The sequence below is a fragment of the Salmo salar genome, chromosome ssa13 (genome assembly GCF_905237065.1).
Source record: "Salmo salar chromosome ssa13, Ssal_v3.1, whole genome shotgun sequence".
In the NCBI taxonomy this organism is placed as follows: Eukaryota; Metazoa; Chordata; class Actinopteri; order Salmoniformes; family Salmonidae; genus Salmo; species Salmo salar.
This window is the reverse complement of record NC_059454.1, coordinates 77,566,540-77,587,974: the sequence shown is the minus strand read 5'-3', so window position 1 is coordinate 77,587,974 and position 21,435 is coordinate 77,566,540. Positions and strand designations below refer to the sequence as shown.

Sequence of the window (21,435 nt, the reverse complement as noted above, 5' to 3'; positions counted from 1 at the left end):
TTGAATCAACGTTGTTTCCACTTAATTTCAATGAAATGATGTTGAACCAAAACAGAATAGACATTGAATTGACATCTATGCCTAGTGATTAGGGATGAAAGCTGAAGAAAGCCCTTGTCTTTCCTTAGACCTCTGTCTTTTCTTATTGTATGTTGGACATGATGGATGAGGTGCTGTGTGTGGAGAGAGACACACACACAAACCCCTGGACATGCTGCGCTGGATGTTTCTGTAATGAACACGATGGGAGACAGTGCTGGTTTCAAGCGCAGGGTGCAGCAGGTGTTTATTTGTAAAGGACCACAGGAGGAGGCAGGTAGCTGGGTCCAGGGGCAGGCAAAAGGTCATATACAGGGGGTCCAAAAAGGCAACAGTACAGGCAGGGAGAAGGCTAATGACGTAGTCCGAGAGATCAGACACAAGGTTGAAGACAGGAAATCTGCTAGGCAAAAGTACAGGCAGGTAATAGGCAAAAAGGCGTCGTTAGTGAGGATGGCCAAAACTACGGTACACAGGAAGACTAATACGGGGAAAACCAGAGCTCCGAATAGAAAAGTGTATCAAAACAAACAATACCTCACAATGCACAATGATGGGGTGCAAAGAACTGAACTAAATATTGTGTGTAATGACATACAGGTGTGTGAACAGGTGATCAGAATTCAGGTGATTTGGATCTGGAGAGTGAGCTGCGTTCAGGGGATCTATTTGTTTGAGAGTGTGAGCTGGAAAGTGAGCTGGAAAGTGGGCTGGAAAGTGAGCTGCGTTCAGGGGATCGACGTGTTTGAGAGTGTGAGTTGGAAGCATTCGTTACAGTTTAAGTTGTAAAACACACTGGAATATGGATGAAGAGTTTATAGGAATAAGACAAGACCCTCTTACAAAACATTTGACAAATAACATGACAGTTTGATGAGGGGTATTTCCTCATGAGGTGCCTCGTAAATGGGCATCTCTGTGCTGTAGATATTGTTATAAATTGTTGTAAATGGATTGTTGTAAATTGCTATTGTTGTTGTTGTATTTAATTGCATTGAGTGCATGTGAAGTGTCGATCTTGCCCACCTGTCATCTTGCTGCAAAATGAGGACCACAATGGAAATAAGCCTCCGGGCTTGATTGTGTTTTTATACTCAATCATCTTTTATCTATGTAATATTGTCTCTGGCTGGAGCGGCCTACTGATTTTAATTATCCAATAAATTCTATCAAACTTAACACACAGCAATACAAGTAGCTCTCCAATCGCACATGAGCTAGCTTATTGATCAACTATGGACTAAGTATGGAGATGAAACTACACCATTCGTTTTCATTTGTGTGTTGCTTCATATGTTAATGTGCTTGAGTGGGTGTTTTTATGTGCTTCCGCATGTCTTAACCATGTTCTCAGGATGTAGATTGTTACTTTCCCTCCTTTCCGGCTGAATGAGCAAGAACTAAATGCAACCTAAAGATAATTGCCAGTTTATAATAGGGTACAATGAAGGTTGACCAGGTTGTTTCCATTCTCTCCTTTATGCATAATGTACTGTATGTAAATAAATGCTTCATTTAAGCTTGTTATTGTTGTTAGACTTTATTATTGACACATCCACTGCTGGTACTAGAAGAAGAATGACATCTTCCTCTCTCTCTCTCTCTCTCTCTCTATATATATATATATATATATATATCTCTCTTTCTCAATCGCTCTCTCTCTCTCTCTTTCTCTCTCCATCTATCTCTTGTAGAACATTGATGTGACAAACTTCAGCAGCAGCTGGAGTGATGGCCTGGCATTCTGTGCTCTCCTCCACACCTACCTGCCCGCACACATCCCTTACCAGGAACTCATCAGTCAAGACAAGGTACCCATTTCACACACATACATGCATGCATACATGCAGACAACTGCACGAACACACACACACTCATTCATTTATAATTCCAATTAAGAGCTCATGAACATGGACACCCACACTGATGTGACCTTCTACTTTCTCAATTAATTTCTTCTTCAAGAACCTTTTAGAGTACCTCCAAAGCATCATTCATTGCGCAACACTTTAATACCTTACACTAAAGTCTATTGTATGAGAAACATAGGCTGAGATTTACTAAAGGTATGCAGGGGCACACAACCTGTTTTGCGTGTTAAATAGCATTTTACTGTGGTGACCATTTTACTAAAGGGGTGCATAAGCATTACAGCATGTAAAACCAACTAAATGTGGTGGAGCATGTTCCTTTACATTTGGGAGATCCTCCAAAGCACCATTGATAGAGACACATTTTAATCCCTTAGAGCAGTGGTTCCCAAACCTTTTAGAATCCCATACCCCTTTGAACATTCAACCTCCAGCTGCGTACCCCCTCTAGCACCAGGGTCAGCGCACTCTCAAATGTTGTTTTTTGCCATCATTGTGAGCCTGCCACACACACACACACACACACACTATACGATACATTTATTAAACATAAGAATGAGTGTGAGTTTTTGTCACAAGTGACAAAGAGCTCTTATAGGACCAGGGCACAAATAATAATATAATAATAATCAATAATTTTGCTCTTTATTTAACCATCTTGCATAAAAAAACGAATTTGTTCATAGAAAATTGTGAATAACTCACCACAGGTTAATGAGAAGGGTGTGCTTGAAAGGATGCACATAACTCTGCAATGTTGGGTTGTATTTTCCACACACAGTCTGTGCCTGTATTTCGTTTTCATGCTAGTGAAAGAATCCTAGAATCCACTCTCACATAGGTACGTGTTTGCAAAGGGCACCAGTGTCTTAACAGCAGTGATTTGCCAAGGCAGGATACTCTGAGCGCAGCCCTATCCAGAAATCTGTCAGTGGCTTCTGATTAAATTACATTTTCACAGAACCGCTTGTTGCAATTTCGATGGGGCTCTCTTGTTCAGATATCGGTAAGTGGACTGGAGGCAGGGCATGAAAGGAATAACGAATCCAGTTGTTTGTCGTCCATTTTGGGAAAGTACCTGCGTAATTCCGCACCCGGCTCACTCAGGTGCTTCGCTATATCACATTTAACACTGTTCGTAAGCTTGAGTTCATTTGCACACAAAAAATCTATGATGGAAAGACCTGTGTGTTGTCCTAATGCAGACAGAGAAGAGCTCCAACTTCTTAATCATAGCCTCAATTTTGTTCTGCACATTGAATATACTGTAGTTGCAGAGAGTCCCTGTAATCCTAGATTCAGATCATTCAGGCAAGAAAAAACATCACCCAGATAGGCCAGTCGTGTGAGAAACTCGTTATCATGCAAGCAGTCAGACAAGCGAAAAATATGGTAAGTAATGAAAACTTGTCAATACTTTGCCCCTTGATAACTAGCGCACTTCTGTATGTTGTAAAAGCGTAACATGGTCGCTGCCCATATCATTGCATAGCGGAGAAAATAAACGAGAGTTCAGGGGCCTTGCTTTATCAAAGTTAACCATTTTCACTGTAGTGTCCAAAACGTCTTTCAAGCTGTCAGGCATTCCCTTGACAGCAAGAGCCTCTCGGTGGATGCTGCAGTGTACCCAAGTGGCGTCGGGAGCAACTGCTTGCACGTGTGTTACCACTCCACTATGTCTCCCTGTCATGGCTTTTGCGCCATCAGTACAGATACCAACACATCTTGACCACCAAAGTCCATTTGATGTCACAAAGCTGTCCAAATATCCTCTCCTATTGTCCTGGTTTCCAGTGGTTTGCAGAAGAGGATGTCTTCCTTAATTGACAACCCCATAAACATTACGGACATATACCAGGAGCTGTGCCAGGCCCGACACGTCTGTTGACTCATCCAGCTGTAATGCATAGAATTCACTGGCTTATCTGCGAAGCAGTAATTGTTTCAAAACATCTCCTGCCATGTCATTGATGCGTCGTGAAACAGTGTTGTTTGATGAAGGGATTGTCTGTATAGTTTTTTCCCCAGCATTGTCCCAGCCATATCCGCGGCAACAGGAAGAATTAAGTCCTCCACTCTCCACAAGAGAGTAACGGTTAATGTGATTGGATGTTAATTATTTGACTAGCCTACCTATATTTGACATTGTGTTGTTATTTCGCTGACCACTAGATTATATTTTTGGCTGTGAAACGAGGCTACTCAGGCGAGAAAACCTCACCCAAATGTATAGCCCTGTTGGAAAATATAAATGGACTGTTTGAAAATGTGAGAAAAAAAATGTGAATCACATTTTTATTTGGCGTACCCCCGATGGCATTGCGTACCCCAGTTTGGGAATACCTGCCTTAGACTAAGACCTACATTCAATCCGCACAGTGGAAGATCTGCGCTATAGCACAATTTAATTTTAAATGCAATGTTTCTGCGTTCGCGAAGGCTGCATTCACGGTAAACACTGCATACATCTTCTGGGGTCCGGAATGAATCCAGCCCTAAGGGCTTTTGTATGACAAGCATGTACCTTTAAAGCCACCCTCTATTACTTGGTGTTAAAGAGAAGCGGCTATGTATTAGTGTTGACAGACAGTCCTGCTGTATGTATATGCAGGTGGCATATAGAGAGGAGAGAGGAGAGAGAAGGGCACAAAAACACTGCAAACAGGCTCCGCTTCGTGCCATGTGTTGGGTTCAGCACCCCTGTGTTTATTTGACCAGCTCACTATAAACAAAAGAGGACGATACTTCGGCACACACACACAAACACACATCCGATGCTGCATGCTATACGTGACAAATTAGCCAGGCTGATTACTATGGTAAAACCTTTCTGTGCCTTCCCGATGACAGACACAAAGCTAACCCATCCCCAGTGAATTATTTAGTGAGGGCTGTGTGTTGGCTTTAATGTGTTTTGTTGAGTGACTCCCTAGTTTTTAGACTTACAGGCTCCTTTTGAAAGCAAAAGTTAGAGTGCTCCTTTCCTAGAATGTTCTTTGGATCTTTTATCATTGATTCCATTTATCCAAGCTCTCTGTCATGGCTCAAAATAAGGTTATTTATCAAACATTATTTACTGTTAGACTCCAACACCATGAGGTTCAGCCTCTTTGGTTTCCCAATCTCAGCTCTCATCCTTTATTAATAAATAATTTTCACGCCGTGCAGCTGACATCATGGTCCTGTCCAAAGCAAACAACAGAGGCTATCTGTTCAAAAATAGTATAGAAATAATAATAGTCTTGAATGTGCATGTCTCCCAGTCCCAGCCAAAGACAACCACTTTGGTCAGAGTGGTTCTAGGTCTCCAAGAGGTCAGTTCAATCAATGTAGTTTGCAAAGGAAAAAGGAGAGACAAATAATTGACCCTCCACCCCAACCCCATTTCCCCAACCCCACCCGTCCACGCTCCACTCTCCCGCCCCCCTCCCGACGACCCCATAATGACAAAGTGAAAACAGATTTTATTGAAATTTTTGCAAATGTATTATAAATAAAAAACAGATAGCCTTATTTACATAAGAATTCAGACCCTTTGCTATGAGATTCAAAATTGAGCTCAGGTGCATCCTGGTTCCATTGATCATCCTTGAGATGTTTCTACAACTTGATTGGAGTCCACCTGTCGTAAATTGAATTGATCGGACATGATTTGGAAAGGCATACATATGTCTATATAAGGTCCCACAGTTGACAGTGCATGTCAGAGCAAAGACCAAGCCATGAGGTCGAAGGAATTGTCCATAGAGCTCCGAGACAGGATTGTGTCAAGGCACAGATCTGGGGAAGGGTACCAAAAAATGTCTGCAGCATTGAAGGTCCCCAAGAACACAGTGGCCTCCATCGTTCTGAAATGGAAGAAGTTTGGAATCACCAAGACTCTTCCTAGAGATGGCCGCCCAGCCAAACTAAGCAATTGGGGGAGAAGGGCCTTGGTCAGGGAGGTGACCAAGAACCCGAAGGACACTCTGACAGAGCTCTAGATTTCCTCTGTGTAGATGGGAGAACCTTCCAGAAGGACAACCATCTCTGCAGCACTTCACCAATCAGGCCTTTGTGGTAGAGTGGCCAGACAGAAGCCACTCCACAGTAAAAGGCACATGACAGTCCATCTAAAGGACTCTTAGACAATGAGAAACAATATTCTCTGGTCCGATGAAACCAAGATTGAACCCTTTGGCCTGAATGCCAAGCTTCACGTCTGGAGGAAACATGGCACCATCCCTATGGTGAAGCATGGGGGTGGAAGCATCATGCTGTGGGGATGTTTTTCAGCGGCATGAACTGGGAGACTAGTCAGGATCGAGGGAAAGATGAACGGAGCAAAGTACAGTGAGTTCCTTAATAAAAACCTGCTCCAGAGCGCTCAAGACCTCTGACTGGAGCGAAGGTTCACCTTCCAACAGGACAACGACCCTAAGCACACAGCCAAGACAACGCAGAAGTGGCTTCGGGACAAGTCTCTGAATGTCCTTGAGTGGCCCAGCCAGAGCCCGGACTTGAGTTCGATCGAACATCTCTGGAGAGACCTGAAAATAGTTGAGCAGCGACGCTCCCCCTCCAACCTGACAGAGCTTGAGAGAATCTGCAGAGAAGAATGGGAGAAACTCCCCAAATACAGTTGTGCCAAGCTTGTAGCATCATACCCAGGAAGACTCGAGGCTGTAATCGCTGACAAAGGTGCTTCAACAATCTACTGAGTAAAGGGTCTGAATACTTATGTAAATGTGATATTCCGGGGGGGTTATACATTTGCAAACATTTCTAAAAACCAGTTTTTGTTTTGACATTATGGGGGTATTGGGTTTAGATTCATGAGGGGGAAAAAACTATTTAATCAATTTTAGAATAAGGCTGTAACGTAAAAAAATGTGGAGAAAGTCAAGGGGTCTGAATACATTCCCGAATACTTTCCCGAAACAGCCCTTGACTTTTTCCACATTTTATTGTGTTACAGCCTGAATTTAAATTTGATTAAATTGAGATGTATTGGTCACTGGCCTACACACAACACCCCTTAATGTCAAAGTGGAATTATGTTTTTTTACATTTTTACAAATCAATTAAAAATGAAAAGCTGAAATATCTTGAGTAAATAAGTATTCAACCCTTTGTTATGGCAAGCTTCAGTCGAGCAGTGAATTTCAAGCAGATCCAGGGAGGTTTTCCAATGCCTCACAAAGAAGGGCACCTATTGCTAGATGGGTAAAAATAAATATAGCAGACATTGAATATCCCTTGGAGCATGGTGAAGTTATTAATTACACTTTTGATGGTCTATCAATACACCCAGTCACTACAAAGATACAGGCGTCCTTCCTAACTTAGTTGCCGAATAGGAAGGAAACCGCTCAGGGATATCAACATGAGGCCATGTTACAGAGTTTAATGGCAGTGATAAGAGAAAACTGAGGATGGAGCAAAAACATTGTAGTTACTCCACAATAGAAACCTAATTGACAGGGTGAAAAGAAGGAAGCCTGTACAGAATAAAAATATTACAAAACATGCATCCTGTTTGCAACAAGGCACTAAAGTAATACTGCAAAAAAAGTGGCAAAGCAGTTCATTTTTTGTCCTGAATACAAAAGTGTTATGTTTGGGGAAAATCCAATACAACACATTACTGAGTACCAAGCTCCATATTTTCAAGCATAGTGGTGGCTGCATCATGTTATGGGTATGCTTTTAGTCATTAAGGACTGGAGAGTTTTTCAGGATAAAAAATAAATGGAATAGAGCTAAGCACAGGTAAAATCCTAGAGGAAAACCTGGTTCAGTCTGCTTTCCACCAGACACTGGGAGATTAATTCACCTTTCAGCAGGAGAATAACCTAAAACACAAGGCCAAATCTACACTGAAGTTGCTTACCAAGAAGACAGTAAATGTTCCTGAGTGGCCGAGTTACAGTTTTGACTTAAAGCTGCTCGGAAATCTACGGTAAGACCTAAAAGACCTAGCAATGATTAACAACCAATTTGACAGCGCATTAAGAATTTTGAAAATAATAATGGCCAACTTTTTCACAATCCAAGTGTGGAAACTTAGAGTCTTACCCATAAAGACTTACAGCTGTAATCGCAGCCAAAGGTGCTTCTACAAAGTATTGACTCTTGAATGTGAATACTTATTGAAATTGGATATTTCTGTATTTCATTTTCAATAGATTAGCAAAAAATTATAAAAACATGTTTTCACTTTGTCATTATGGGGTATTGAATGTAGATGGGTGAGAGAATAAATATTTATTTAATCCATTTTGAATTCAAGCTGTAACATAACAAAATGTGGAATATGTCAAAGGGTATGAATACTTTCTGAAGGCACTGTAGATCTGTGGACCGTACTTTTTGAATGGCTAGCTCAGAATATGAGTTTTCCAAAAGAAGATTGAGGTCAGTACTTTTGGGAGCCTAGATAATGTATTTAGAAATCCCATCATTGGATGGTTCGGTAGTTGGGTAGCTGACCTAAGTTGTAAATATAGAAAAAAGGAGTTGCCTGGTAATGTCTTTCAAATCTTGGAATGTTCTCAAACCATTACTTCCATGATATTGGCAAGGATACAGATTCCACATTTGTACCATTGGGGGGATGCTAAAGATCACGAGGCATTATTGTTAAATATTGGAGTATGGGCATGCCATTTTGATTCCCAGTTACATCGTTTTTCAATATAAATTGTGTGAGTAATTGTTTAAGGGTTATATCAGTGAAGACCACCTCTTCCAGAGCAAAAGGAGACACCATATTTTTCACTATACTCAGCCAGAAGAATCATGTCTAAACCAATTTAAGATGGGGCAAAATGCTAGTGCCTGGAAATACAATTTAAAGTTTGGTACGGATAGTCCTCTTACGTCTTTCCCTCTTTGTAAGTTCGTTAATTTTATCCCGGATCGCTTAACTGAAATATACATTTTGAAACAGCACAATGCATTTTATCCCAAAAGCCACAATGGGGACACATGGGGCGTATTGAACTACGGAAATTCAGCCGAGGCAATATATTAATTTCGGCAATAGATATTCTGCCAGTTATAGGAACTGGGATGTTAGTCCATCTACTGAGATCAGATTGAGTTGATTCGAGCATTCTGTTAAAGTTTCTGCCAATGGTTTTATCTAAGGAAGGAAATATATCTACTCACAAATATTTAAAATGGCCAACAATTGGGATTCCATAAGTCTTGAGAGGCAGTAGGGCTGATTTGGTTAGATACATTTTATAACTTGAGATGAAGCTGAATTAATCTAGAAACGTCAATGCGTTTGGGAGTGATTGAAATACATTGTCTAGATATAGTAAAATATTGTCTGTGCATAATCAGATGAAGTGATCAGCAGATTTCAGGGAAATTGGTGTTATTTCCTTCAATTTACTATTTTCTACATTGTAGAATAATATTGAAGACATCAAAACTATGAAATAACACATATGGAATCATGTAGTAAGCAAAAAAGAGTTAATCAAATCAAAATATATTTTAGATTTTAGATTCATCAAAGTACCCACCCTTTACCTTGATGACAGCTTTTCACACTCTTGGCATTCTCTCAGCCATCTTCACCTGGAATCATTTTCCAACAGTCTTGAAGGAGTTCCCACATATGCTGAGCACTTGTTGGCTGCTTTTCCTTCACTCTGCGGTCCAACTCATCCCAAACCATCTCAATTTGGTTGAGGTCATGTGATTGTGGAGGCCAGGTCATCTGATGCAGCACTCCATCACTCTCGTTCTTGGTCAAATAGCCCTTACACAGCCTGGAGGTGTGTTGGGTCATTGTCCTGTTGAAAAACAAATTATAGTTCCACTGAGCACAAACCAGATGGGATGGGGTATCGCTGCAGAATGCTGAGGTAGCCATTCTGGTTAAGTGTGCCTTGAATTCTAAATAAATCACTGACAGTGTCACCAGCAAAGCACCATCACACCTCCTCCTCCATGGTGGGAACCACACATGCAGAGATCATCCGTTCACCTACTCTGCGTCTCACAAAGACACAGAGGTTGGAACAAAAAATCTCAAATTTGAACTCATCAGACCAACGGACAGATTTCCACTGGTCTAAAGTCCATTGCTCGTGTTTCTTGGCCCAAACAAGTCTCTTCTTTGTATTGGTGTCCTTTGGTAGTGGTTTCTTTGCAGTGATTTGACCATGAAGGCCTGATTCACGCAATCTTCCCTGAACAGTTGATGTTGAGATGTGTCTGTTATTTGAACTCTGTGAAGCATTTATTTGGGCTACAATTTCTGAGGCTGGTAACTCTAATGAACTTATCCTCTGCAGCAGAGGTAGCTCTGGTTCTTCCTTTCCTTTGGCGGTCCTCATGAGAGCCAGTTTCATCATAGCAGTTGATTGTTTTCGCGACTGTGAAGAAACTTTCAAAGTTCTTGAAATCTTCCATATTGACTGGCCTTCATGTCTTAAAGTAATGATGGACTGTGGTTTCTCTTTGCTTATTTGAGCTGATCTTGCCATAGTATGGACTTGGTCTTTTACCAAATAGAGATATCTTCAGTATACCACCCCTACCTTGTCACAACACAACTGATTGGTTTAAACGCATTAAGAAGGAAGTGCATTCCACAAATTAACTTTTAACAAGGCACACCTGTTAATTGAAATGCATTCCAGGTGACTACCTCATGAAGCTGGTTGAGAGAATGCAAAGCTGTCATCAAGGCAAAGGTCAAAGGGTGGCTACTTTGAAGAATGTCAAAACACTTTTTTGCTTCTTACATGACTCCATATGTGTTATTTCATAGTTTTGATGTCTTCTAGTAAAAATAAAGAAAAACCCTTGAATGAGTAGGTGTGTCCAAACTTTTGACTGGTACTGTATATACACTACCATTCAAAAGTTTGGGGTCACTTAGAAATGTCCTTGTTTTTGAAAGAAATGCACATTTTTTGTCCATTAAAATAACATCAAATTGATCAGAAATACCGTGTAGACATTGTTAATGTTGTAAATGACTATTGTATCTGGAAATGGATGATTCTTTTATGGAATATCTACATAGCTGTACAGAGGCCCATTATCAACAACCATCACTCCTGTGTTCCAATGGCACTTTGTGGTAGCTAATTCAAGTTTATCATTTTAAAAGGCTAATTGATTATTAGAAAACCCTTTTGCAATTATGTTAGCACAGCTGAAAACTGTTGTCCTGATTAAAGAAGCAATAAAACTGGCCTTTAGACTAGTTGAGTATCTGGAGCATCAGCATTTGTGGGTTCGATTACAGGCTCAAAATGACCAGAAACAAATAACTTTATTCTGAAACTCGTCAGTCTATTCTTGTTCTGAGAAATGAAGGCTATTCCATGCAAGAAATTGCAAAGAAACTGAAGATCTCGTACAATGCTGTGTACTACTCCCTTCACAGAACAGCGCAAACTGTCTCTAACCAGAATAGAAAGAGGAGTGGGTTGCCCTGGTGCACAACTGAGCAAGAGGACAAGTACATTAGAGTGTCTAGTTTGAGAAACAGACGCCTCACAAGTCCTCAACTGGCAGCTTCATTAAATAGTACCCGCAAAACACCAGTCTCAACGTCAACAGTGACGAGGCGACTCCGGGATGCTGGCCTTCTAGGCATAGTTCCTCTGTCCAGTGTCTGTTATTTTGCCCATCTTAATCTTTTGTTTTTATTGGCCACTCTGAGATATGGCTTTTTCTTTGCAATTCTGCCTTAAAGGCCAGCATCCTGGAGTCGCCTCTTCACTGTTGACGTTGAGACTGGTGTTTTGCAGGTACTGTTTAATGAAATTGCCAGTTGAGGACTGGTCTCATTAGATTTGTCCTACATGTCGACAATGGCATTCATAAGCATTTAAGTGCTCTATATTATGTACAAATAAAGAGATAAGAGAGTATGTACAAGAAGTGAAGTCTATATTCTAAATCATATATTCCAAATCAGATTGGACACCCCGCAAGGGCATCCAGTCCGGCCCGCAGGTGGTCTGAGTAAAACATGTATTTATTATTATTGTTATTACATTTTTTGTCTTCTTTTTTTGTGTGTAGTAAAACAAACTCAATATACTTTTAAATGACTAAAACCAAATCGAAACAGTGTAGAAATCATAATGGTTTCTTGACTGTGTCCAGCTTGCTAACAATAACCGAAATTAAAGCTAGACAGTCAGGGAGTATCGAAAATTCCTAAAACGATGAATAGAGGACAATGTTTTGCAAATTCTGTTGGCAAGGAAATATAACACATTTTCTGTGCGGCCCTCCAGAGCAACATTTGATTGACACATCTGTTCTAGATACTCTAGACAATAATACATCATGGCCAGTAGGTCAAGTCCTCCCTTGGAGATAAATGCAAGAGTGTAAATGGAGGGGGACAGCAATCAACAGGAAGAAACAACAAAAGCAATTGTGTAGTAGCCCATATGGGACACCTCAGTATATTGTCCATTGTCCAGTAATTGGTGTGGTGTGATCACTGTTTTAATGTCCTGGACCATAGGCAATATAATAACAAAATCCAATGCTCAGCAAAATTAGTATTAATGTTCCTTGTACCCAATTGGGGAGTGGGGGGGGGGGGGCTGGGTCCTTGTCATTGTCTTATTCTGAGGGCAGAATCATAGCCATTGGCTAGGCTGAGTGATCATGCATGGATAACATACCTGAATATTGAGCCAGTCATGATGGGGTTCCATCTGTCGACTTGGACCCTTTTGTGTTGGGTTTGATGTGATTCTTAAAGAAGTCTTGACAGTGGAAAACATGTGTGTTGTGTTCTGGAAGGTCAAGATGAGTTTTGCCGGGTGGATGAAGCCTCATCTAGCTTGCACAGATTTAGCTTGCGTAGCTTGGAACTCACCTCGTTGTAGGTCACCCTCTGTTTTAGCAGTTCGGCAGGTCAGTGACTCTTTGACTGTCCTCTCCCTCTCCCTCCACCTCAGGCAGACGTTTTGGCCTGGTCCCAGAGGGAATATGGCCTGGGTGTTTAAAAGGGTTTATTTGTGGAGATGTTTGTTGCTGTTTGTAGCGCTCTGTGTGGTAATAAGTATGGAAGAAGAGGGGGAATAGGAGGGGGAAGAAGAGAAGGCGGGAGGAGAGGAGGAAGAGGGCCCTGCAGTGTGTTATGAGTAAGGAAGAGGAGGTATAGGAGGAGGAGGGACACTCTGTAGTGTGTAATGAATGAGGAAGAGTAGGAATAAGAGGAGGAAGACCTTGTAATGATCAACCCTGTATGTTTTTCCTACAGGGCCGGAATCTGTCCCTGGCGTTTCAGGCTGCAGAGAGCATCGGCATCAAACCCTCCCTGGTGAGTTGAACTGAACAACCAGAGACCAGACAATGCACCAAAGAAGCAAAGACGCTTTGATCTGGTTTATTGCTAAACAAATGACCTAATTTGATTAACTACAGAGTGCTGCAGAGAGCATTGGCATCAAACCCTCCCTGGTGAGTTGAACTGAACAACCAGAGACCAGACAATGCACCAAAGAAGCATAGACGCTTTGATCTGGTTTATTACTAAACAAATTACCTGATTTGATTAACTACAGAATGAATAGCATGCTTTGATTTGGTCATCTACAGAAGCAACATTTGATTAGATGATTGAATTTTATCAAGTGATAGAGTAATCAGCGTTCAATACCGTAGTGCCCTCCAAGCTCGTCAGCAAGCTCGGGACTGAACTCCTCCCTCTGCAACTGGATCCTGGACTTCCTGATGGGCAGACCCCAGGTGGTGAGGGTAAGCAACAACATCTTCGCCAAGCTGACCTTCAACACGGGGGTGTGTGTTTAGCCCCCTCGTGTACTCCCTGTTCTCCCACAACTGTGTGGCCACGCAAGACTCCAACACCATCATCAAATTTTCTGACGACGGTGGTAGGCCTGATCACTGACAGCGATGAGACTTGGCAGTGTGGTGCCTGGACAACAATCTCTCCCTCAGTGTTAGCAAGACCAAGAAGGAAACAGTGGGGGGAGCATCAATAGGTGATACATCAATAGTGCTGAAGTGGAGAGGGTCAAGAGCTACAAGTTCCTCGGTGTCCAGATAACATGGTTGTAACGGCGCCTCTTCTCCCTCAGGAGACTGAAGAGATTTGTCATGGGCCCTCAGATCCTCAAGAGGTTTTACAGCTGCACCATCGTGAGCATCTTGACTAGCTGCATCACTGCCTGGTATGGCAACTGTACCACCCTTCACCGCAAGGCTCTACAGAGGGTGGTGCGGACGGCCCATGTACATCATTGAGCCAAAGCTACCAGCCATCCAGGACATTTATACCAGGCGTGTCTGTGGAAGGCCCAGAAAATTGCCAAAGACTTCAACCATCCCAGCCATGGACTGTTCTCAGGCTCCAAGACAGCTTCTATCCCTAAGCAATAAGTCTGTTGAACAGCTAACCAATGGCTGCCCACCCTCACCCACAGACTATCGGCATTAACTGTACCTGCTCTGGCATTGCGCATGGTGATCTTAGGCTTGAGTGCGGCTGCTCAGCCATGGAAACCCATTTCATGAAACTCTTGATGAACAGTTATTGTGCTGACTTTGCTTCCAGAGGCAGTTTGGAACTCAGTAGTGAGTGTTGCAATCGAGGACAGGTGATTTTTACACGCCACGCACTTCAGCACTCTGTGAGCTTGTGTGGCCTACCACTTTGCAGCTGAGCCATTGTTGCTCCTAGACGTTTCCACTTCACAATAACAGCACTTACAGTTGACAGGGGCAGCTCTAGCAGGGCATAAATTTGACGAACTGAGTTGTTGGAAAGGTGGCATCGTATGACGGTGGTACTTTGAAAGTCACTGAGCTCTTCAGTAAGGCCATTCTACTGCCAATGTTTGTCCATGGAGATTGCATGGCTGTGTGCTCGATTTTATACACCTGTCAGCAACGGGTGTGGCTGAAATCCACTAATTTGAAGGGGTGTCCACATACTTTTGTATATATAGTGTATGTAGCCTACACGCGACCTCTCAACGCAGTTTACTGAAGGTAATCTCCATCTAACATTCACGAAATCTCCAATCTAGCTTTGTGCCAATGGCAGACGATCAACATATAAAATGCAGCTAGGACTACTCACTGTTAACAAAATGTCTGGTACATTGTGTCCACAAACACGCTCGAGGAAATAGACATTTTGTTCCATGATGTTACAATAACAAAAGCAAGTGCACCGGCTTCACTAGATTCGCAGGGATGTGTTGTACCGGGCACTATCTCTGCTACTGGTGCTGAGTCACCGCTACTAGGCCTATTTGCTTGTCTGGTTGTTAAGTGGAGAATCGGATATGTTCCCTGTGACAAAATCACCACAATAAGTTGGTTATCATAAAGTATTAACAGCCAAAACCTTCCAAAATTCCCCTGATAGCTAGGTGCAAGGGGAGAGAAAAGGACCAACAAGCTCAGTCAAAGATAAGCTAAAACAAATGTAATTTTCACTAGACTGTAGTCCAATAATCACATAATATTTTAGGCCTACATTTTAACTAATTTACATCAACGAAATAGCGTGGTGACTTTGACAGAACTTTGAGTTGATTATTTTGTGACAAATACAGTCGTGGCCAAAGGTTTTGAGAATGACACAAATATACATTTTCACAAAGTCTGCTGCCTCAGTTTGTATGATGGCAATTTGCATATACTCCAGAATGTTATGAAGAGTGATCAGAAGAATTGCAATTAATTGCAAAGTCCCTCTTGTAGGGTAAGTTATTGAAAATAATTACTGGAAACCTGGTGTTATCCGCAGACAACATTTACCGGACTGCTTTAAATGATATATTTCCTCTTTTCCAAGTTGGAGAGGTGCAGGCCAAGATGTGTGTGCTCTTGTTCCATGTCAAGTCATATGTACAGTCGTGGCCAAAAGTTGAGAATGACACAAACATTAATTTTCAAAGTCTGCTGCCTCAGTTTGTATGATGGCAATTTGCGTATACTCCAGAATGTTATGAAGAGTGATCAGATTAATTGCAAAGTCTCTCTTTGCCATGCAAATGAACCTAATCCCCCCCAAAAACATTTCCACTGCATTTCAGCCCTGCCACAAAAGGACCAGCTGACATCATGTCAGTGATTCTCTCGTTAACACAGGTGTGAGTGTTGACGAGGACAAGGCTGGAGATCACTCTGTCATGCTGATTGAGTTCAAATAACAGACTGGAAGCTTCAAAAGGAGGGTGGTGCTTGGAATCATTGTTCTTCCTCTGTCAACCATGGTTACCTGTAGGGAAACACGTGCCGTCATCATTGCTTTGCACAAAAAGGGCTTCACAGGCAAGAATATTGCTGCCAGTAAGATTGCACCTAAATCAACCATTTGTCGGATCATCAAGAACTTCAAGGAGAGTGGTTCAATTGTTGTGAAGAAGGCTTCAGGGCGCCCAAGAAAGTCCAGCAAGCGCCAGGACTGTATCCTAAAGTTGATTCAGCTGCGGGATCGGGGCACCACCAGTACAGAGCTTGCTCAGGAATGGCAGCAGGCAGGTGTGAGTGCATCTGCACGCACAGTGAGGCGAAGACTTTTGGAGGATGGCCTGGTGTCAAGAAGGGCAGCAAAGAAGCCACTTCTCTCCAGGAAAAACATCAGGGACGGACTGATATTCTGCAAAAGGTACAGGGATTGGGCTGCTGAGGACTGGGGTAAAGTCATTTTCTCTGATGAATCCCCTTTCCGATTGTTTGGGGAATCCGGAAAAAAGCTTGTCCGGAGAAGACAAGGTGAGCGCTACCATCAGTCCTGTGTCATGCCAACAATAAAGCATCCTGAGACCATTCATGTTTGGGGTTGCTTCTCAGCCAAGGGAGTGGGCTCACTCACAATATTGCCTAAGAACACAGCCATGAATAAAGAATGGTACCAACACATCCTTCGAGAGCAACTTCTCCCAACCATCCAGGAACAATTTGGTGACGAACAATGCCTTTTCCAGCATGATGGAGCACCTTGCTATAAGGCAAAAGTGATAACTAAGTGGCTCGGGGAAGAAAACATTGATATTTTGGGTCCATGGCCAGGAAACTCCACAGACCTTAATCCCATTGAGAACTTGTGGTCAATCCTCAAGAGGCGGGTAGACAAACAAAAACCCACAAATTCTGACAAACTCCAAGCATTGATTATGCAAGAATGGGCTGCCATCAGTCAGGATGTGGCCCAGATGTTAATTGACAGCATGCCAGGGCGGATTGCAGAGGTCTTGAAAAAGAAGGGTCAGCACTGCAAATATTGACTCTTTGCATAAACTTAATGTAATTGTCAATAAAAGCTTTTGACACTTATGAAATGCTTGTAATTATACTTCAGTATTCCATAGTAACATCTGACAAAAATATCTAAAGACACTGAGGCAGCAGACTTTGTGAAAATTAATATTTGTGTCATTCTCAAAACTTTTGGCCACGACTGTAAAATAAGACATTGTTAGATTCCTGTCCATATTTCTCCATTTAAAGTGATATAATCATGTCAGATTTTTTTCGCTGGTATTATATGCTTATAAATAGAATTTCTGGTTTGAACAGGAATATCGGGATATTACTGTCATGGTTGCAATTTTCTCGGGAAGGAAAATGTGTCGATTTTCTGGAAAATATTAAACCCTACTACACACACACACACCATCACACATGCACACACACACGTACCTTTTTACACTGCTACTACTATTATGTTTTTATCCTGCTGCCTGTCACTTTTACCCCTGCCTACATCAGTCAAAAGTTTGGACACACCTACTCATTCCAGGGTTTTTCTTTATTTTTTACTATTTTCTACATTGTAGAATAATAGTGAAGACATCAAAACTGTGAAATAACACATGGAATCATGTAGGAAGCAAAAAAGTGTTTTTGACATTTTTCAAAGTAGCCACCCTTTGCCTTGATGACAGCTTTGTGCACTCTTGGCACAATGCCAAGATCAATCTCAAATATAAAATATATTTTGATTTGTTTAACACTTTTTTGGTTGTGTGTTATTTCATAGTTTTGATGTGTTCACTATTATTCTAGAATGTAGAAAATTGTTTAAAAAAAGAAAAACCCTTGAATGAGTATGTGTCCAAACTTTTGGCTGGTACTGTACAGTATCAACCTCAACTACCACTGTATCCCTGCACATCTAGTACTGTACAGTATCAACCTCAACTACCACTGTATCTCTGCACATCTGGTACTGTACAGTATCAACCTCAACTACCACTGTATCCCTGCACATCTGGTACTGTACAGTATCAACCTCAACTACCACTGTATCCCTGCACATCTGGTACTGTACAGTATCAACCTCAACTACCACAGTATCCCTGCACATCTGGTACTGTACAGTATCAACCTCAACTACCGCTGTATCCCTGCACATCTGGTACTGTACAGTATCAACCTCAACTACCGCTGTATCCCTGCACATCTGGTACTGTACAGTATCAACCTCAACTACCGCTGTATCCCTGCACATCTGGTACTGTACAGTATCAACCTCAACTACCGCTGTATCCCTGCACATCTGGTACTGTACAGTATCAACCTCAACTACCACTGTATCCCTGCACATCTGGTACTGGTACTGACCTTGTAAATAGTGTACATTCTTGTGCGTTTTATTACTTGTGTGTTTTTATTTGTATTTATCTGACCTAGTATTGTTTCCGTGCTCTTTTAAGGATCCTATTCAGGATCTTCTATTTCTTATCTTTGATATTGAACACTGCATTGTTGAGGAAGAGCTTGTAAGTAAGTACTGTTTACACCTGTTGTATCCTGTGCAAGCAACAAATTAACACTGATTTGATATTTCTGATAGAGTTGGTTGAAATGCATCAAGCATCTGTTCCCACACTGTGTCTATAAAATCTGCAATGTTTTGTTTTACTATTACTATTTTTCATCCATATTACATAAAACAAATGTATATAAATGTTTTAGATGCAGATGAAATAGGTGTCATGCCACTGGTGCCATTCGTCCTTGATTGACATCTGCATACATGGGTGGCAGGGATCCTCTCTCATGAACAAACAAATTTGGAGCATGAACAAACAATATTTAATGAACAAACAAATCGGAGCATGTTATTGGCCTGTTCGTGCACATATGGGCGTCAGGATCCTTGCTCGTCTTAGGATCCCCACCTCCCCTCACACACACCCCACCTTACCACGGCAGGTCCAACTTGTTCCAGAGACCCGTATTCAGAGCCCCTCAAACCCATCATTGACTCCAGCAGTCCTCGCTCTCTCCCTCTGGAGCGGACTGTTATCATGACACGCACAAACCCCCCCTGCAGACAGAACTTTTCGAGGCATTTACCACTGTCAACACAGGCCTACGCAGGCAGACACAGAGGCACACACACACAAACCAGTGATGTAGAAAACCTGAACAGACGTGCTGCGTCTTTTATAAATCTGTCTTTGATCAATCAATAGAAGGCGTAGGACTGTCCGTAGATTGACTACTTTACATTTATTCAGATGTCAGATTTATATGTTTTATGATGTGAAACCATATAGACTTGTTTTTTAACTTGGCATTGTCATCTGCCATTGGATTTGCTTCAGTGCAACACCGTTTAAGAAGTCAATATAGTGGCTGTGTCCGAATACCCATACTAGCGTACTACATACATAGGCTACTCATCGTAACATACTATTTAGCACATACCGTTTAGATAATAAATTTGCAGCATGGCATGGCCGAAATTCAGTAGTTCAGTAGAATCTCCTGACTGGCTGTGTAGGTGGGCGGGCGGGGCCAAGTGCTGGTAGAGTTTTCCAAATTCAACGGACATGCATCACATTAACCATCCTGATAATTCTGTAGCTCATTTCCAATTCGATTAATTTCTCTAAACTCTGTATAGAATAGGAATGGAGTTATAGGCCTACTCAGGCTGGTTATAGGCAGAATATCACATTCAACCTAAACCATAGCCCATATAGCCCATCTATCCTATTTAAAAAGGACTAAAGACAGAAACATTTGGTTCCATTTCAACATATTTATTAGTGAAACCAAAGTGTTGAAACATATATAAATTCAATTAAATAGCCTAATGCACACACCAAAACTTTTTAAATGTTCAAATCAAAAGGCTAATGCACAAAACAACATGGACAGGCGGATGCATCGCAAATTCAGAACCGTTGGACAGCAACATAGTAAACTAAAGCACTGATCATTGGGAACAAGATCAGAGTGACTGCTAAGGCTTGATCCATACATTAAATAATGAAATAGATAGCCTACCTAGCCTACAATCAATATATTTAAATTAAAAGGCCTGATTAACTTGACATCAATAACTCAGCCACATCCTGAGTCCCCGGTGCTGACACATTCAGAAATCAAAAGACACATTCACAAATCAAAATATGGTTTAGTACTGGCAAAGGACAAGAGAACAAGAAACACTTTTCAATGACAAAACAGAAATCCACTTAAAAAATACAAAATAAGTCTGTCTTCAGTTGTAGTTAAAGATGCAATAGCCTACTCGTGATCATTTTAAGGAGAACAAAAACGACATAGTTTCGCTATTTGGCATCTTCCCTAATTAATGGTTTGGCTACTTGAACAGAACTAGGGCCTATCACTCGCAGCCCACCTCTTCCAATGCATTGTGGAAAAGTGTGCATCAAATTCTGCTAGATGAAGACCGGAAAGTATAACATCCTGGCATTTAAACCATACTCGATTTTCAAAAGTTCACATAGGCCTACTATAACACATTCCTTTTTTGCGTACTGAGAAGGTGTAATGAGCGATTACGCTGTTTCCCAGTATTCGTTGATTTCAGTAGCACATCCCCATATCTAAGTGATTACTATGACATCTAGACATTTAAAGTATACTCAATTTTCAAAATGTTGCATACTATTAAACATTTATTTTTCCACATATTCAAATGGCTTACTATTTAGGACACAAGTATGGGTATTCGGACACGGCCACTGTGTGGAGCAGGGTTCCCCAACTGGCGGTCCGTAGGCCCCCAAAGTTTTCTGAGCAAATTATAATATTTTTTTGTTGTTGTTGTTGGACATAAAAGACTGTAAAAACACCAGGAAATCAGCTCAAAGTGATTTTAATTTTGGAAATCTGTTGACAAGTATTCCCACGCATAATAGAGAGACACGTGATTGTATACAAATTATTACATGTTAGTCAAATATTATATCTGTTTGGGCTTGTAGTCTGCCAATTATTTTAAATTATGTTCCAACCCAAGACCATCTGCTCAAGAAAAAAATCAGCCCGCGGCTAAATTTAGTTGATGATCCCTGGTGTAGAGCAAACAGCTTCATTTAGCAGTGTGTGTCTGTGTTTCTGTGCAAGCGTGCATGCTTGAGTGTGTGCATGTGCATACGTGTCAGGAAAATCATAGATCACAGTTTTGATTTGGTCTGACTCCAAACCAGCAGCCATTTTGAAATAGTAACAGTAAGGTCTCAGAGCCTGATAAGAAAGCAGCAGTGATGGTAACTGTCTACGTAGCTAGCCTTACTGTGTT

General features: G+C 41.5%; 1 protein-coding gene across 3 annotated transcripts in view; it reads left to right on the top strand.

Moving 5' to 3' along the window:
• LOC106567978 (cytospin-B-like) overlaps nt 1-21,435 on the top strand; it is a 175,485-nt gene that overhangs the window by 149,023 nt on the left and 5,027 nt on the right. For all 3 annotated transcript variants that reach the window (XM_014137917.2, XM_014137916.2, XM_014137915.2), the window contains 2 exons: nt 1,734-1,850; nt 13,153-13,212. In XM_014137917.2, coding sequence (XP_013993392.1) covers nt 1,734-1,850; nt 13,153-13,212 — 177 coding nt within the window. The remainder of the gene's footprint in view (nt 1-1,733; nt 1,851-13,152; nt 13,213-21,435) is intronic.